The sequence below is a fragment of the Oryzias latipes genome, chromosome 15, assembly GCF_002234675.1.
Source record: "Oryzias latipes chromosome 15, ASM223467v1".
NCBI classification, from domain to species: domain Eukaryota; kingdom Metazoa; phylum Chordata; class Actinopteri; order Beloniformes; family Adrianichthyidae; genus Oryzias; species Oryzias latipes.
Window position 1 is genome coordinate 20349922 of NC_019873.2, and position 20320 is coordinate 20370241.

Below are 20320 nucleotides of genomic sequence, written 5' to 3' on the forward strand. Positions count from 1 at the left end.
GTTATTTGGATCAACACCGTTTCACAGAAACTTACGTGTACTCTTCTTCAGTGAAGATCGGAATGCGAGATGGCTGAAGGACAGTGATCTCAACCAGGGTGCTGTTAGTCTTCACTGGCTCCCCATTATCAAAGGCTATGATAAAAAGCTGGGAAGGTATAACAGACCATGTCAGCTGCACACAAAATTCAAACATTCTAAAACCATATTACTGCACTCTACACATATTGTATACTGTAATCTCTATTATGGGGTTCCTGGCAGCTTCTTTTTGCAGACATGTTTGGCATCCTAATAAAGGCAGACGGCAAAAAATAGTCTCTGGCAAGCAGCCTGCAAAGCTTCAACAAAGCTACTATGAATGTATTGATCTACATTCATAATCTTTGAGGGAAAGCTGGGGGAAGTCAGAGAGGCTACAAAAGAGAGAGCAGCAGAAAGGCACAAGAACTGCAGGAATTCTGATAGAAATGGGGTAAAGATGAAGAGAGGAAAGACGAATTAAAAAGGCAGATTCACAGAGATTATTAGGTGATATAACACCTCTGAATGATGTTCTCTGTATGCAACTTTGTTACTTATGCCGGTCTACATGTGGCTCTGACATGTTCCGGGGGTTGTCTTATACCAAAAGGTCAGTAAGAATATCTGTTTACACTTGCCCCCCAAAAAAAGTCTTCCCAGTGTGACTGTGACAAGTGATAGGATCTAACTTTACCACTCTATATGCAAATAGATGTTCAGCAACACCATAAAAGGCAATCACCTGTTTTTTCTTAAGTTTTAGAGACTTACACAGACTTACTTTGGGTAAAATAGAAGCAATTAAAAAAAGATGATTTGCAAAATGAAACCAATTACTTTTTAGATTCAAATGAATTACTTCAAACAAACAAACAAACAAAAAACACACAAAAAAAACTATTTCTGTGACACTGAATAACTAAGCTCCTTTCTTTTCAAAACCAACATAGTATCTACAGACCTGTTTGATCTTTTGCGAATGAGCTCTATATCCCACCATCACTTTATCATATACCTTATCCAGCATCAAGATATCTTAATATGACATTTCCTGAAGCTTTTTGCTGAAATGCCTTAAGCTGCGTTCACACCAAGCATGATTCACGTGGCCAGAGTTCAAATATCTGAACTTTGGCGAAGACTTCTCATCGTGTCAACCAGTCGACTCAGCTTTGTGTTCAATGACTCAATCAGAAGGTGGAGTCCAAAACCAAGATGAGGGAGAAGCTGATTGCTATCCTTCTGAACTTTAAGATGATTTTCTTATTTGCGTCGAGACGGTAATAAAAAGGTCCTCTAATTTTATTCTTGATATAATTTTTTCCCCTCCTTGGACTAACGCGGGACAACAAGTCGTCAGACTGGGTAACAGATTCTTGGTTCTTGCATTAAATAGTGAACCTCTGGGAGAGACTGATCTCATGAACCCAAACATGAAGACTTGCTTATCAAAGCTTTTGTAGAGCTTTTCAAAATAAATAAACTTGATCTCTCAACATCATCCATGAGATTTACACACACGTGTAGCGATGAGGCTAACCCGCCTGGGGCGTCAACATTATGAACACATCTTTGGACAAGCGTAGAGCAGGGAATTTTCCGTACTTCCAAATAGAAGAGGTTGATGTAAATATGACTCATCAAGTTTGGTGTGAATGTAGCATTATTCTTAGCTATACTTCTTAGCTATCCTCGGTTATTTGTTAGGAACACACATCGAGAAAGATTTAAAGTGAAAAGTGCTCCAAATATCTAGGAGTTCTGAAAGTACATAAATAGTGTCCAACCAGTTCATTACTAATATTTTGAAACTTTCCATTGATTAACAAAATGAAGGGCAATCTGGGTCATAATCCCACTTTGGACACCAGTGTGTTCAACAACAATTCCCACTTTTTTTTTTTTTACTCTTTCCACATTTACCCATCAATTACTGAATCAGAGAAGGATTTATGTCCCTTTTACTATCTAAAAACAAATCAATTAGAAGTTTTTTTTTTTATCTCTTATCTGTTCCAAACTAAAAGTTTCTTAGCATCACTGCTGGTAAATTTATTCTAATCCCATTTGGTCTCAAATGGAAACCACATTTTTAAACTCTGTGCTATTTTCACTTGATTTGTCTAATCACAGAAGGGCTTTAAATTGTTTTAACATTTGCACTGCGTAACCCTTTACTCATCCAAAAAGTGAACTGACATCTCTGAAAAGACATGCTGGCATTTTGATCAAAAGCAGAATATCGGTAACCTCATTCTAATCCCCACCACTCACCTTAAAGGTGACACTGGGCTCTTCATTGAGGTTGACCTTGGTTATTACTCTTCCAGTCACCTCTTCCACATCAAAGATGCTTCCACTGTAGGGTGACCTTTCATGGTCAACTCTATAGCGGACGATACTTGCTGGAGTGCCCTGCAGGAAAGACAAGAAATCACGAGACACATCAATCCAAGCACAATCTACTGAACGCCATGAAAGCAGCAAAAAAAAAAAAAAAAAAAGCAGAAAAACTGTTGATGTGACTTACATTTAAGCTTTAAAAACAAAGCAATTATAAATGCTTCAAAGACAAAACTCTGAAACTATTTTTCTTTTTTCTTTATTTAAAGGAATATTTAAAATGCAGATTATTTTTTTTTAAATCTTGTTGTCCAATAATAATGTATGTTTTTTAAAGTATTTTATATCTCATCTTAGCCTCCAGTGGTCAGCTTTTTATTGGAAGACCTTAAACAAATTTTACTGCATTTCAATGAAGCCAATTCCTTTCCATTTTTAAAGTTTCTGCATTTGCCCCTTTAGCTGAAAGTAGCATACTTGCATTCATTAGTGACAGAGTGGACTTTAACATGACCCTTTGATTAAGATCAGTCCTGGGTCCTGATTAGTAATCATCATTGCAGCTCATCTTTTCCTTCTTCCATCCCTCTGGGCTTGGACTAAAGTTTGATTTTTATTATAACCTTCCTAAAGCTTTGGATTTTTGCTTGGATTCACTTACTTCCTAAGGGCTGCAGTAAAAACTAAAGACTGGAGAGAAACAGTCATGTGGAAAAATAAAATACAACCTCCTACTTGTGAATTTTTAGACATTGCGTCACATAAAAATCTGGTTGTCTCTTTCTTAGACCTAAATATTTGATAAATGCTACTAAACCAAACAAGTGAGGCAGCGTGATACATGCAAGAGCATTCAGGTGAGTGTTGACAGAACAGCAAGTAGGTCAAACACCCATGACTTGTGTTGCTTCTCTATGTCAAGCTTTCCAAAAATTGTTCCAGATTTTAACTGCAGTGTACAGGAAAGGGCATTTTTTAGTTAATAAAGACATCCAATAATTACGGCAGCTTCCCAGAGTCCCGAGAGACCACCAAATCAAATGTGGGGGCGAGCCAACATCCATAAACAATGTAGATGATTAAACAGCTGAAGCATCAGTTTTTCTGTGTGTCTTTTAAAGGATAAAATTATCTGTTTTCTTATTACAATCAGGACATTGTCGATGAACAATGCTGCCGGAACTCAATGTTGCCGGAACTTTGACTTGTAGTTAATTATTTTACACACATCTATTCACAAGAAAAAAAACATTCAAGGACATTTTATCATGAGTGACATTTCAACAAACCCAAGCCATGGCTTAATGCTAAAGGTGGTCAGACAAAGATAGTCCCACAGACTCCGTTCAGTCGAGTAGGGAATGCTGCAAAAGGTCACACTTTCATTCGGTTTGCTTCCACACATACAACAATCTCAATAACAAACCAAAGGCTCCAGGAAAAAACTGTTATGTCAGCTGCTTTTAAAATCAACACATATCTCTTCCCCATATTTACCCAAAAACATCCTTCAAAAAGCTCATCTTTCATTTTGTTTCTAAATGTGTCGTTGAAAACTTTCTTTTCTGTTAAAACAGATTGTGTAAAAATGTTAAAAGATGCATCTCGACCAGCCAATCATTGGTCTTCTTGTAACACTACAGTGATTGGTCAAGAAAGCGGTATCATAGGTAGGTATCGTATCTTATGTTTGTCTTATATTCATTAAAACAACAATAAATTGTTCATTCTTGTTTTTCATTTTTCTTTCTTGAACGAATGTGGGTCACACGGAAGTTACCACTGAAAGCTGCTTTTGCGGCCGGACAGAGAGCATAATTATGTTTATAAATGTGTTTATATAATGTGTCAAAGTGTCCTTGGGCAAGACACTGAACCCCACCTTGCCTCTGGTGGTAGGTTGGCGTCAGTGTTCTGCAGTGGAGCCGCCACCAGTGTGTGACTGTCTGTGACTGTAAAGCGCTTTGGGCCTTGTAGGTATAAAAGTGCTATATAAGTATACGCCATTTACCATTTACTTATGACGTGAATAATTCTTCCGTTCGCACAAATTAATTATTTCGAGGGAATGAAATAATATTTCGAGGGAAAGGAATATTATCATGTGGGAATGGAATATTATTTCGTGCGAACAAGATATTTGTGGGAGCAAGATACAAATCTGTGGGAACAAGATATATTTTAGTTTTTTAATGTTGGGCTCCTTACAGAAGCTTATAAAGTCGGAAAAAGTTAAAGGTATTGCAACTAGCTGTGTTTAAAAAAAAAAGATAATCTCACATGTTCCATAACAACATGGTGTACAATACTCTTCACGTATTCTGGTTAGCCTAACAACAAACAACACATAATATATTTTCTAAAACCTTGCATTAAAGTAAAATTTACCTCCTTATTTTATATGACACCAAAACGAGGTATTAGAGGACGCTTAAGAGATTTAAAAGGAATACATTTAAATTAAGATCCTGAAAAGCTCTGAGAATCTTCTATAAAGATTTAGGGAGAAAAAAAAAATCTAAAAGCTCTTGAAAATTATTTGACTAGGAAAAGTATGTCATCAAGACCAAAACCACCTGTCATAGTTAGAAACTCTACAGTGGTAGCTGCACTGATGTTTAACTCCAGGAAAAAAAAAAATGCTGTAGATCAACCTAATAAAAAACCTAGTAAAAATAATAATACAAAAGAAAATTCCTAAATCATGAAATTAAAATATTACTAGAATTTCAGAAATGCACAAAATACACTTTTTTAAAGACAAAATATGCAATTCCTCAGATGTACTGAACAGAGTATTTCAGACAGTGACTGAGGCATGTTTATTAATATGAGAGTACGTCTGCAAAAATGGGTGAATAATCTGTTAGGATTTTGTGTGGATGCAGCAACACTTTACACCGTCTTTGTCAAAAATGTTCCGCCATCTCTGCTGTGATACGTCAACTAAATATTTCATATCAACCACAACTGAGTTATTAATTTTTAACATTGAGAATAAAGAGGATAAAAACTAGACTCAAGTAAAAAAGGTAATGAATGTTGTATGACAAAGAATAATGAATGAATTGGTCAATAAATCTCTATAATAGGCTGTCACGTCGTGGCAAAAAAAAAAAAAAAAAAAAAAATATATATATATATATATATATATATATATATATACATACGTATCTCAGGGCTGGAAATTTTTAGTTAAGCAAAGAATAATGTTTTTTTTTAAGAGATGAAAGGGCTGCTAAAACTTTTGGGATATGGAGAAAGCTTACAGTTATGTAAGCTGCAGTGATGAATCAAACCACAGATTGAAACTCATGACTTAAATGCTGCATCGATGTTCTGCAGAAGAACATTGGTTGCCATTGTGATCTCCTTTTCAGATGTGTATTCTATGGCAAAACAACATACATTTTTTTAAAAGCTATTCGGGCCATCCATTTCAAAAACGTCAGCCCTTCTCGAATTGTTGGCATTGATTTAGAGGTCATTTTTGCATTGCTTGTGTGAAAGAAACGGACATGTGCATGTGCTTTTATTGGTTTGTGTGTTTTGCAAACAAGGGGAGTCTATGACAGCTGTGCAGTCCATAAAAGATGTTGACCTCATATTTACAGGACAATTAAACACTGGCTGGTTTAAGAGATACAATCTGTTTTATGATGTAATTTGCATAGATCATTGGTTTTGCACTGCATATGTTGTTCCTATTGTTTTCTCTTTAGCTTTCACTACTGACATTTCCGTTGTTCTTTTCCTTTCTCCACTTTGTTCCCTCATTCAGTGTTCTGCAAAAGCCTATGATTTAAAATCTTGTTTTAAAACAAGATGATTTTACCTACCTGAACTCCTGGAGTTCAGAAAAGACAAGTTTACTGAACTTTTTCTATTACAGTTTAACCTGTCACACCTAAAACAGTATTCAACATCTCAAACCATCTGCTAGACAGAGAAAAAGGAGTAAAATAACTTTTTTCCCCACCTTAATATTTTGAACGTCCATCACATTTTGAATCTGGGCTGTTCTAATGAGCAGTATTTACTATTAGAAAGACAACATTCAATAGAAAACAGTCCTAAAAAACCCCAAAATTGTCATTCAGACAACAATATAACATTGAAGCAAAAAGTGAGAGTTTGGAACAGGAAAAACACCTGAGAGACACAGTAAAGAGCAACAATCAAAGTGGCATGGTAGAGATGTTCTACCTCCCACAGCTAGAACTGACAAGCATCCGTATCCCTCAGTGTTCATGTGCAACAGAGAGAAAACACGATTATTCAGCCCAACTTATTGAGAGTCCACCAGCAGGGGGGCTGCTAATAATGAGCTGGAAGTCTAGTCATGCAGGACCTCCCTCAAACAAAGAAGCAAAACTGAAGGCTATCTAACAAATGTTTGTCCTCCATTTTTGTTTAATCTTTTTGTCACAAAAAAGTGTAAAGATAACCAGTAAATGAAATTAAACAGAAAATATTAAGATGGGTAGCTGCAAAGGATTTAGCCTGAAAAATATTTCTGCAACACAGCTTTCACATTTTGTCGGAGCTGTGTCACTTTGATTTGGTCTGCTGAAAATACTGCAGAAAAAAAAGAAACATTAAGAAAATGCCACTGGGACAACTGGCAGAGGATTTATTCACACGGGGAAAACAAACACAACCTATTTTTTATAAAGACACCTTATAATTAAGATTGTAAACACAGTAACACATCAATGCCATGGGATGGCTGAAATGCTGTGCTTGGAAGTTGTTGCAATTCCAAATTTCCAAAAGGACTTGGATAATCAGATGCAGCTTTTTTACATTTCTATCACGTATTGCTTTTAATGAAACTCATAGTTTGGTTTACACTCACTGGTGGGTCTTGGTCTTCAGCAAAAACAGTGGTGATGACTGTTCCTTTCTCTGCATTAGGTGCCACCATGCCTTTATACAGGTCCTGACTGAAGATGGGTGAGAAGTCATTCATGTCCTGAAATCACAACCACATTACCATTGACCAAATGTAAATGTTATAGCATACAAAATGTTTTAGCTTAGTAATTAGTCATATATGTTTGTAAAGAAGAAGATATAACAGTACTTCTATGGAAAAGAGTTTTCCAATTGTAGCTTTGTGAGACTGCACACCACATTTCATGTCTTTCTCATACAGATACATTTGATCATTTTGATTTTGACTTTTGTAATACATAAAGTTAAAAAATCTGAGTGATAGACAAAGGAGTTAGAGTTTAAGTCCCATTATCAGTCACGCACCTAGGTGTGTGAATATGTTTTCCGCATTTGACCCATCCTCTGGGGGAGCGGTAAGTAGCAGACACAGCTACAATCTGGAAACTTTTTGTGGGTTAAACCCCATGATTTCAACCTCTTCCAACCCCTTCATACTGAACTCGCAACCTTCCAGTTACAGGGCAGACACTCTACCAGAAGGCAACAGAGCTGGTAAGTTTAAGTTTAAATAAAAAATAAAAAAAACAATCCTCATTAATCATTTTTCTGGTTACCTTCTTTTCACTAAACAACTGCATTTTTAAGTCGTTTAATGTGACAACATTCATAAATTTACTGCATTTCTTCCAGATAGACACATTCCAAGAATGCTGGAATTTGCAGAACGTAGGCTGCTCACATACATTACAGAAGAATACATGAAAAGAACTGGATTGATTTTCTTTTTTTTTTTTTTCAAGAAAAAAAGAAATAAAACCTTACAAATGTTGAAAGAGCTACAAACCAGCACTTCGAGTCAGATTTATACCCTAAGGACGTAAGGGCCAAGTCAAGAGCTGAGCTATGGTTGTTTTGCCAATATGTGGATGTAGTAATTGAAGTTTTATGGATTGGGCGAACAACATACTATTGAAAAATTCTATGGGATTCTTTTTGAGAGCTTTGAGAATAAAACAGTGAAGAACCACCAAAACCTGCCTTGATCACATGCTAGTTTAGTAAACTTTAGTGTTAATTTAATAATTCAGTGATTTATTATTTGATAAACGTGCGATTGTGTAGAAACTTTGCTATTACTTTTAATTGTCATCCTAAAAAATGAGCATTATTACAGAAAAATTTGAAAAATAATCTGTAAATTGTTTCAAAGACAACTCCAAAAACCAGACTCAAGACTCTCCAACAATGCTAAGAAACCACTCTTTTTACAATATGACATGACTAGGAGTGGCATGCCAGAGTTTGCAGCTGGAATCCTAATATTGCAATTCTACTGTAAATGAAGTATGTCATAGAAGCATATGGGTTTGAATACAGCATGGGCGAAGGGTTGCAGTGAAGATGACACATAAGAATACTTTCAACATCAAGTTTTTCTGCAACCCTGGGCTTCTGTCTGCTTGAATATGCAGAAATAACAGGCATCTAAGTATATCTGAAAGCCTATTTGCATTTTAATATATTTTACTGGCGTTTATAGAGATCTGTTTTTCTGCTGCTTAATAATTTTGCCCACACAAAGGCTTAGCTTTTTTAAATGCACATTGTAGAAAATAAAACAAGCTTTTTGAATAAACCTTGACAGTGTTCCATAGAAAATAGACTCTGCCACACAACCACAAGGCACAGAAAATTATGCTAATTCATGTAATTCAAGAAATAAATGTGTCCAGAATTAAAATGTGGCCAACCTGGTGTGGAGGCGGAAAATAATGGTGTCTGTTTTGCGTGAATAGAAGACCAGACCAAGGTTTTTGAACTCTTAACTTCTTAAATTTCCAAGAAAAATTACAAGAATGTATTGAAAGTATTTTTTTTCAAAATCACATTATTAAACTGAAGCTAAACATTTTGGTGTTGATTATGTCTGTTCCTGCAAGGTTAGTCTTCTTTTTACTGGATTACCATCAATCTGAAACACTTATAACACAGAAAATCCACGAACATTAAGTTTTCCATTAAACATAATTACTTATCTATTAATTTTTTTAATTTACTTTAGAATGTGCTTAGATATGTCAAATCGTTCAATGGCTACTGTGAAAATGAACACATCAGCAATGAAGTAGGATTAGATACAAACATAAATAATACTAAAAACTTAATTTAAATACTTCAATACACTTTCACAATGTAAAATAGACTACATTTTCACACAAAATGGACCTGCAAAGAAACGGGGGAAAAAAGCCCCTTTGGTGCAATGCTCTTGCTTTATGTAAAAATGTAAATCAAGCCAACCTTTTTTTCCCAGAAAGAAGATAGTTCTACACATTACAGGCAGGAGTGTCATTTTCTTTTTGCTTTCCACTGATTCAGCTGAGCCATAAGCAACAGTGTGTTCTCTGTAAACTCGGTGGTGGAGGGCAGCCGCACTTTGATCTATGCACAGATTATCTGTTTTCTCGTCGAAAATCTATGATCCCCGCATTCGCTTTGAACAACAAAGCCTGTTCCTTGTGATACAAGTGTTCACATGGGAACTGTGACAAGACTCATGCATCGACAAACTCGTGTTTGCTTAAAATATGCATGTGCCACGCATGCACCAACAAAATAGCTTCAGCACACGCCGAATACAAACAAACCAGAAGAGAAAAGTATAAGAGAAAGTTTGAAACTTATTTATTACAGCGAGAGAAGCCTATCACTATAATATCACAGCCAGGTATACAATAAAAGACGCAACAACAAAATAACACAAGTGAAATGTAAACCACAAATGACAGTCTGGGGGTGTTATATGAAAAGGGAAATGGAATCAGAGGAATCAGCTATCTAACTTGTACCCTAGAAGCTGCTGGGAATCCATTAGGCTCATTCAAAGTCATTTGGAATGGCAGACGGTAGTTTAATGTGAGTGGCTGTGCAATTCCTTATCCTATCAAACACTGTTGGTGGGTGGCAGCACACAAAATGCAACAAAGTTTGTCCTTATCAGGGGAAAAAGTCGCCACTATAAAGGCTGCATGACCTGCTTGAAAGAGCCCCGCTGCTTCTTCCATGTAACACTGACAGCTTAATTGAAGATGTATATGGATTTAAAAGGATTAAGATGAGTGAAAATACACATCCATTAACACATGAACAGTATAACTACACAGCTCTTTTGTTAGCTCAGCTGCTCATCCCTGAGAAGGCTAGAAAAGGCAACACAAGCCCTTGTAAAGCCTGTAAAATAATTGCTGTCACAAAAGTAATTAGTTATTCAGGTCTGACATAGCAGACGGGAGAATCTATCCATCACTTCTCTTTGAAAGGTGATGCAGCGAGGGGGAGCAGGTCAGTAAGCTAAATGTGTTTTATAATGATAATGGAGACTCCTGCTGCATTAAACGACATATCAAAACGAGTCATTGTAATCTGTCTTCGGCCCCCTTTTGTAATACAGCACCACTTCACCGCTGTTAAAGTATGTGCTCACTTCACGTTCACTGCCCATGCTGCATATGGCGGGACATGGAGAGATAAAAGGAGAATGCGATGCTGACTAATGGCGAACTGGCTGTCTAGGGGCTCTTACCTTGATTTGGATTGTCACTGTGGCTTGACCAGGGGGCATTACCCCTCCTTGGTCAACTGCTTCCACCTGAAACGTAAAAGACTCTCCCATGCCCATAGCTGCTAGACCCTCAAAGTCCAGAGTCTGCAGAACAGCAAGCTCCCCTGTGATAGAGTTCAGAGAAAACAGCTGTCTGGCAGATTCTGTCTTCATGCGGTATGTGACATTGGAGAAGAGGTCTGCATCCACTGCCTGGGTGACAAAGAGGAGAAAAAGGAAACAGATGAACACATAAAATATGCAAAAGGGGAAATACTTTTCCAACAAAACAAACAAAACAGGGACCATAATTACAGTACAGCCACACTTCCCTTTGAAAGTAGCATTTTTATGCTGAAGGGGTGTCTTTCATAAATCATTTTTTTCAAGTTTTAATTAAATTAATTCGCTAAGGAAAGATTAACTTTTTGAATTAAATCACAAATCTCACAAGATAAATCAATTTCAAAGGCCACTGGGATACAATATTAGATTAAGAGAAGATCAAAATCAGAAAAAAATTAACAAAAAGAGACACAACATGGGCAGAACTCTGAGAAAAGGAAGGATCCGGAGAAAGCAGCCAAAGGGTAATTCAATCAAAAGAGCAACATGTCGCCATCACACTGTGGTTTATTTAGTATATGATGTCTAAGCGCTTAGGTGTCCCTTTGATAACATACTGGCTTTGGGTTGATGAAACCATGTATATTTCCGGAAAAATGTATGCATTTATCTTTCTTTTTTTTCTATTTTCCTTTCATCTTAAAGCCCAAGGGGTCTGTTTTTCTTTAAATTTAGTTTTCATTTATCTACATGCTGAGAAAATTCTACTCCCAGAATTGATCCAGGCAAAGATAAAAGTAATGCGGCTTTAAAGATCATCTAAAATAAACTAACCACAGAACTGATATGAAAGAAGGAATTTAAGAGGTTGTGAGGCTTTTATTTTTATGTTACAGAGAAAATAGAAATCTGAAGAGGGCAATTTCGAATGGATAACTAAGAGTTATTAAAACATCAAAGATTACATCCACTGATTAATAGTTTAATTTTGCCTTTTCAGGCACAAAAATACCAATATTCTACACATGGAAGCATCTTGGGTTGATCATTTCAAATCAGTCTTGACAGAATCTTTCAGACAGCACAGACTCACAAAGAGGAAGGAGGTGAACCACCATAGTGATTACCGACTAAATATCATTTGTTTAAAAAAAAAAAAAGAAAAAAATACAAAATGTACTCCCCAACACTGCATCAATTTGCCAACAGCTACAAGTTTTGTCAGCTGCTTTGATGTATCACATAATAAGTCAAGCAGATAAACCCAACAAATCAAATGTGCCCATTTATGTGAGTTTGAAAGAACAAACATGTTACACACTGTTTATGGAGCGCACACCTAGCCTATATTACTTAGCAGAACTTAAAAAAGGTTAAAAAGCCACTATTTAAATGTGAACTATTTACAGAACCTCTTACCGACTAACCCCAACCCCCCTTCTTGCTATATCCCAATCTGGGAGATGTCACTCTTAGTTTGTCAGCAATTACTCGCCCCTCTGCTCATGTTTGCTCTTCATGCACAGAGCGACCCTGCACCTTCGCTCCTTCAGTGAAAACATGTGCACTGATATTTGACAGTGCTGAAGCTGAAGGCAGATTTCCCCTTTAATATTAATGCTTGTCACGAAAGATGGATTCTCCTTCAAAGCTTGGATATGACGTTAGAAAAACAGCTTAAAGTCTTATTCTGTTAAAAAGTGCCCAGATATTTGCCATGGCAGGAAAGGTTGCCTGTCTGCTGTGTGTTGAAGATTGTAAAATTTCTGTCAGTTTAAGTTGCTTTTTAGATGCGTGTTAACGCTTATTGTGCTACAGAGGAAGAAACAGCAGATTAAAGTTTAAAATATAATTTTATAACTTCTAAAAAAATCGTAATGTACAAAAATTAGCATAAAAATTTTTAAATTAAAACTTACACTTAGTTTGAGAACCACAGTTCCCACAGGGGTGTTTTCAGGTACATTCACTACATAGATTTTCTGGGAGAAGACTGGACTGTTGTCGTCAATGTCTAAAACCTGGACGGAGACAACAAGGGTTGTCCGTCGAGGGTCCACCGCTCCATCTGAGGCTTCCACTATCAGGTCATACTGGTTCTTGGACTCCCTGTCTAGTGGCACTTTAGTGTAAATGCTTCCATTGGAAGTGATCACAAATAAGTTAGGATGATCCACAATGCGGTAGAAAACTTGTCCGTTAACTCCTGCGTCTGGGTCTGTGGCCTGAAGACAGAGAAAACAACCAGCAAAGATGTTATTATTCTTGTAGTCTACAGAAAAAGACTCAACAGAAAAGCTGCTTTCACAATTCTATTTGTCGTAAAAATTTACTTCAATCATTGTTTGATCTATTCTAAAAGCGTTCCCAGTTGTCTTTTGATTATGATTATGTTGTTTTTAGGCAAGATAAGGACATAGGACATAGTTTCTGCAGAGTGGCAGGAGTTCATTAGAAATTTGCCTCTGAGTTGTGGGCGGGACTGTTGGCTGGTGGTAAGCCTGATTTCCCGTCATCCCTTTGTTTGCATACTCTCCCGCCAGCTTACAGCCCTTCACAACCACAAACGAACATTACTGGTGCAACAAAAATGGCCATCGATATCGGAGCTATCAAGCCATAGGGTCAGAGAGTAGAGAATATTGAATAATATCCATAAAAATGATAGAAGTATTCACATTTTTAAATGTGTCATATCAGTAGCAACAAAAAAACAACATCACTGCTGACATGAATAACTTAGCCTTATTAAGTTTTTCTTTTTAAAACATCTACAAAAACTGATTAATAATTCAGTCACAACAAAATATTTTAGTTGTAGACATTCAAGCAAATTTGACTCAAAATGTTAAAATAAAAAATAATAATCAGAGCAACAAACACTTGTCTAACTCACAGCAAAAAAAAAGAAAAAAAGAAAGAAAGAAAGGGTGTAGCTTGAAGTAAAAAAAAAAAAAACAGTGAAGGCATTCTGAGCTTGAAGCTAGAGGTTTTTTTTAGTGTCACAGAAGCAGTTTTGATTTAAGTTGGAAGTCGCCATGGTAACCAAAGCTCAGGAGGAAGGCACATTCAGAGTTTGAGATTGAATTAACTTGGAAAAAAACAAAATCCCCAACCTTTCACTAATGACTTCCTAAATAATTTTCTTTTGGTCTCTTTCTCAGGTTCATAGAAAGTCTGCTAAGGAATATAATCACATAATATAAAATATACTGACTTGACATGGATGCAAGCAAGATTTCTCCACACTAATATATGTATAGTGATGCACAAATAAATGCATGCTTATTTAAAGCCTTAATTTTGCTTTGCTTACTAACTAATCGATAGTTGCAAAGAAAATTACAAGATATTTTCAGCTAAAGTAAAAACACAATTTAACAGAAGTGATATATTTTAAATATTCCTAAGGAATAAATCCTATCAGTAAATTTTTTTTTTTATATAACTATTTAAATGTTTATATGTAAATTTATGGAGCTCTGCATTAGGGGTTGATTGAGCTGTAAAAAAAGCTACATTACATTACCGTACTTTGTAAATTCTTCCTGTCTATGTTCCTTTTTTTTAAAAATGTTTTTAATATTAATACTTTGTGTAATTCTCACACATTTGCTAAAACTGTCTGTTCCTCTTCAACCAAGTACACTGCATGAGAGATGTGCCCTTTTTTCTGACTGCAGTGTGAGATGTCACGTCAACCAAATGCAATAAGTCACAGAGCACAACAACTGTAAGCTTTTGTGTCCACAAATAGTAACTAGCGGTCAAATCATTGTTCTGTTTATGACAAGAACACAAACACAATTACTACTCGTTTTGTGCCTAAGTAGTGTTCTGAATTTGTTGCGCACTATGTGCTTATTTTTAGCCTACCAGGCAAAAGTTATGAGGAGATGCTAACATGCACAAAACACTGATTGAGGAAGTAGTCATGCACTAGGCAAAAATAGGTGTTGCACTTAAAACCTCTTCTTACAAAAACAGGCTCACGCAAACCTTTTAATTTGTTGCTCTGCTGAGATTTCTCTACTTTGTGTGGCAGCTTTGTCTGTAGTGGGGTTTATCATTTATGCATCTTTTTCTTCATTCACAAACATAATCGTGTAGCTTTGGATAATTAATGCTAAGGCCTGAATTATCTAAATATGTCACAGAGAAAGTATTTTTTTTTTTGCAGGGGAAAAAAATTGGAATGTAACAAAAGCATTGAAGATGGCATTGTATGATAAAAAATAAAGTTTACAACATTATATATTAAAAAAAAGTGTAAATGACACTGAACAAAGCTCGGATTGCATTATATTCAGTAAGATGACTAATGGAGGTTTCTTCCATGCTTTGTCTGATGCAAGTTGCCGTGATTTGTTCTCCAACCATCAGAATACGGGGATTACGGCCTCCTGCTAGGAACAAACCAAATGGGTTTATGTGTGGAAGGATTTGTCAGTCAGAAAACAGATGACTCTGCTGTCAGCTGTGACAACCAGGTAAATTGTCCCCAATCTTTGGAGATGTGTGTAAAAAAGGAGCAGGTAGGAACCCGTTCCAATTAATGGAATGATAATCCCGAATGCTCTAACACCAGCATTAAGCTTCTTAATAGCATTATGTATGTGGAGTGCAGTTATCTTCACTGCTGGCAGCTGCTTAAAGCCTTGTTTCTGGCAGCAACATGACTCCCTCCCTGCAGGTAAATTCAAGGCACTACTTGAGAAAGTCTGCTGATTTAACAGTAACATGGGAAACACTTAAGTTGACAGAAATAACTAGGTATGTTTCAGCAGCCTGCTTCGCGTCCGTCCACGTTTCTGTCACTTGAACTCCACCAAATGTGTCATGCTGCAGAAAGCTGTGGGCTACTGTTTGGTAGCAGCAATATTTGTTTTGTCGAGACTGATTTATAACGGGCACGCACTTTCATAAAGCTCCTCAAAAAAAAATCTTTACAACATAAGCTGTTATTCAGGCCTGAGGACAAAGAACTCGCAGTAACTGATTTTTTGACAGCCTATTGGGGTAAGAAGGGTGATGAAAGATAAAGAAATCCTAAAAAAATATGTAGTCTACGTAAAAATAAATAAAAGTAATACTTTGACTTTTGTATTTCTAGAAATTAAAATGAGGATTCAGATGATGGACAAGTAAAACACAGTCAACACAAAGCATAAAAAAGTGATACATTTTGACAGAATTTCAATATAAACATTTGTATTGCCAATCCCACAAACACCTGTTTCATACACTTACAAGTCTGTCTCCGTTCACAGCACCCTGTTTTGGGAGCTTTTTGGATCCCACTTTTCTTTTCTAGCTTGTCCGCTTGTCTACTTTCACACTGATCAACGGAGTTGCACATCCTTTCCTGCGGTGCAGTAAAAGCTGTCTGGGTGGAGCTGAGGGGATGGACAATTCCTCTTTGGATCAAAAAATGTGACGTAACAAAAACCCAGCGTGTCTTAATTGGTCACTATGGGCTTTTTCAAACTGAGCTGTTCAATCCGGCCCCAGGTTTGATCGTGCCACGGCTTCATTTGGCAGGGACTGGAGCGCAATTAAACTTTGATACGGAACAAATAAGCAGATCTTATTTGAAACCCCCAAATAAGTGGGTTTCAATCTGCTTACAGGTGAAACACCACTACTGAGGGACCAAGGAGCTGAAGAGTCAAATAATTTTTCGTTGGTAATCATGTTGGATAACCAAACATTTGGTTTGATTATCAAATAAATCATAAATCAATTTTCAAAAATACAATATTTAAAATATTATTTTTATTAAATATTATTATGGTTATTTGGATTTGAATGAACTTTATAAAGTAAAATTACTGCAAAAATTGAACTTCAAATTAAAGTCTTTACAAGAAAATTGAGACTGTAACACATAAAAAGAAGTGCAGCACAAAGATGAACCTTTCATTTTTCACGAATTATGTAAGGAGAAATGTGCTTTTTATCTTAAGAAATAATTAATAAATAAAAACAACATCACACTTTTTTGACTGGCTACAACCTGCTGAAGTGCAGCTTCTTTGAGTATCTGCATAGAAAGTGGGATTGTGTTTGCTTGAGTACTTTAATGTACTTTTCTTTTCAGTCAGAATCTCAGCTCAGGCTGGCAGGCGGCCAGCTCAGAAAACCTTCCAAAGCAGGACAGAGGGAGAGTCAGAGCGCTAAACTAAGCCTTATTCTCGCCGATGGCTGCATTTCTGGGAAAACAGTTGCAAGCAAAACTAGAGGAAGCTTCACTGCCGACAAACACAGAGCTTCCTTCAAATGCACTTTTATCCTTTTCACACTTTAGGATCTTTCAACATTTACTTGGAGTTTAAGTTATATTTCTCTTAAAGTATAGCAGGATGTCCATGGATTCACTGAAAAAAAACGATGTTAAAACTAAACCCAAAGGAAAAAAAAAACTATGTATTTGCAAAATGTAATTATTAAAAAACATAAATATTATTAATCCATCCAAAGTTTAAACTGTAAATTGTCAAATTTCTATACTGAGACAAAGTAAGAGCATTGTCAACAACTAAACGTGGGGGAAGAAAAAGGATTTAAAAAAATGTGAATATAATTGCAGATTTTCATGTTGCAGTAGAACAATTGTGTATTTGGGTATGTGATGAAGGTCAGCCATCTTTTATTTTTTTATTAATTCCCGCCAATTAATCCACCAAACTAATTAAAAAACCTGAGCAATCGGAGCCGAGTCAGGCAACAGGGAGGCACCTGTGTGTCGACCATGCTGAATATAGAGTGATGTTTTCCTAATGAGAAGCAACAATGGTAACTGAGCTACAGTCAGGAAACACGTGCAACCTGCCAAAGTGACAATGTGTATTCAAGACATGACAGGTATAAGAAAATGTAATTTGTCAAAAAAAACTATAACAACAAAAAACATCTCAATAAACTTACCCTGACTTGTCCTACAAACAAATTGGCCTTTTCTTCTTGGACAGTAAAATTAGTGTTGATTGTTGGGTCAAATTTTGGGTCATTGTCGTTGACATCGGTGACGACTACACTGACTGTAGCAGTGGATATCTAAAGGAAGAAAAATAGAAAGGAGGGGAAAAAAATCCACATCAATTCTAAAAACAACAACAACAAATAAAAAAAAGGCCTTAACCACTAACAATAAAATTTAATAACATGATGTCCTCTAGGTAAAAAAAATAAATAAATAAAAATTCATAATTATTAGGGACATTCCCTGTTGAAACTGACAATACACAGTGGACCATTTAAATAATAAAGGATAGCTAGGGTTGAATAGCAAACAATGTTATTATTTAGAAACGTTTTTCAGAGTTTACTTTGAATATTTAAAACAATCTAAGGAAAATAAGGATAAATATGATTTATCTGATCCAGTTTAAAGGATTAAAATCAATTAAATTGAAACAATAGTTGAAATAGGATACCTTTGAGTGTATTTTTTCCCCCCAGATATAACAATCTTTTATATTTCATATTTATGATGTTGGGTTTCTGAGAAGGTTTTATTCCCTTAAGCATAATTTTAAGGTTGTAGTTTATTTGCAAGGCCAGTGCAGAACTCCACTGCTATTAACCTTCAAACATTTATATACTTTATACAAATATAGATATTTCAAAACAGAAAAAGGCTGCATATGCACAATGTGTAACCTTGCTGTAACCAGTGGGAAGGTCAAAAGTACACGGCTTAATAGTAACATGTATGGATAATTACCTATTTTAAAAACAACACGTGCCTCTTGAGCCTTTCTGCTGGTAAAACTAAAGGTAAATCTGAAGATCAAGGAGGAAATAAAGGTGCTCAGAATTGTTCTGGTTTTCTGTTTTTGCTTGTGAGTTCATCTCAGGTCAGTTAGTGTGTAGTAGAGAAGGATGGACTACTGTCTATGTTATAGACACAGAGCTGACTAATGATGTTTTGCTTTTGAAAGTTAATCCCGACCTGAAAGTGCAGCAGAGCTGATATGAACAAGCTCCTAGGACTCGTGTACTCTTCCAGCGTGGGATATCCAGCAGTCGAATTTTTGGAATCAAACTCTGTTTGTTGGTTGAGATAGAAGCTTTGACTGCTCAGAATACAAATTTTAGAAATCGATGAGGGCAGTTAGTTTGGTATAAAAAAAAAAAATAAGATTTGAGATATTTTAAAAGAAGTTCTGAAGATGAAAAAAGAAGAACTATTGTAATTACAAATGCCCCAAAACTTTTAAGTCATCTTCTATTCCATTGTGATATAATAACAGCTAAATGCAAAAAGGCTAAACATTAAAAACAATATATTTGTCATGGTTTGGGTTTCTATTGTATTGGTTTTTCCTTTATATCTTGTTCTGTCTTGTTTGAGTTCTGTTTCCTGTTTTATTTTGAAAGGTTTCCTGTTTTGTCATGTTTTTGAGTTTTACTTCCTTTGTCCCAATCTGTCCTGATCATGTTCACCTGTGTCTTGTCAGTCCTGTCTGTATATAAGTCTTGTCTCTGCCTTCCTCTTGTGCTGGTCCATTAACGTCATTAATGTCTCTTCCATGTACATCTTTTGCCCTGTTTATCATGCTATGCCCACAGTGAGTTTTGGTTTTTGTTTCCCTGCTTAGCAGTGCTTTTTGTTAAGTTAATAAATCCCTTGGCCAGGAACTGTGTGCTCCCGTCTCTGCATTTTGGGTCCTTCATGCTCCCCAGCCCTCCCCACCTGACAATATTAAGATAAAGTTAAATCTTACATTAAACAGATTTCTGATTTCTTTTTTTTTTTAAACCCCAATTCATTGATATTTTATATCTAACTATTCTGTAGTTATAGTTACATTCTAAAATAACATATAAAACATATTCATGCTTTTTGCCTGATGAAACATTTATACGTCATGCATTGGTTGCAGAGCAGCAGATATAAAAATAGTTATGCATAGCAAACAGTGTATTTTCAGTGAGTGCACCAGTGTTCAATGAAACTGCCAAATTAAAGACTTGTGCATAACATTTTGCCACCTCAGAGACTTCCAGAGAAACCCAGCATTTCTCGCTCAGTCTCCATTTGACAGAGGAAAGCACTGACATTTTGCGAGAACGTAATTGTCAGTTCACATTCATTAAGGTGAACCCTCAGTGAGTCAGAATCATTCTAATTTGAATAAAAGGAAGTGACTAATTGACTGACTCTGTAGAAAGTTACTTTTGATCAATAGTTGGAGAAATGCAGCCACAGCACAACTGTATTCTCAGGAGTTCTTTTCACAATGAATTTTACCAACAAGTTACACAAATGATTAAATCAGTATTCAGGCAAAGGGAACAAACTAAGTAGTCTGCCAATAATTTTTCCGTTCTTTGGTTCTCCAAACTTTTAATACAACAGACAGTGAGATTGGGGATATTCAA

The 20320-nt window shown here is 36.0% G+C and overlaps 1 protein-coding gene across 8 annotated transcripts in view; it reads right to left on the reverse strand.

Moving 5' to 3' along the window:
- The window catches only part of pcdh15 (protocadherin related 15), a 238136-nt gene that overhangs the window by 57629 nt on the left and 160187 nt on the right, over positions 1 to 20320 (reverse strand). For all 8 annotated transcript variants that reach the window (XM_023962996.1, XM_023962995.1, XM_023962992.1 and 5 more), the window contains 6 exons: positions 17861 to 17989; positions 12853 to 13158; positions 10850 to 11080; positions 7226 to 7342; positions 2299 to 2439; positions 36 to 148 (listed from right to left, as the gene is read on the reverse strand). In XM_023962996.1, the coding sequence (XP_023818764.1) occupies positions 36 to 148; positions 2299 to 2439; positions 7226 to 7342; positions 10850 to 11080; positions 12853 to 13158; positions 17861 to 17989 (1037 nt within the window). The remainder of the gene's footprint in view (positions 1 to 35; positions 149 to 2298; positions 2440 to 7225; positions 7343 to 10849; positions 11081 to 12852; positions 13159 to 17860; positions 17990 to 20320) is intronic.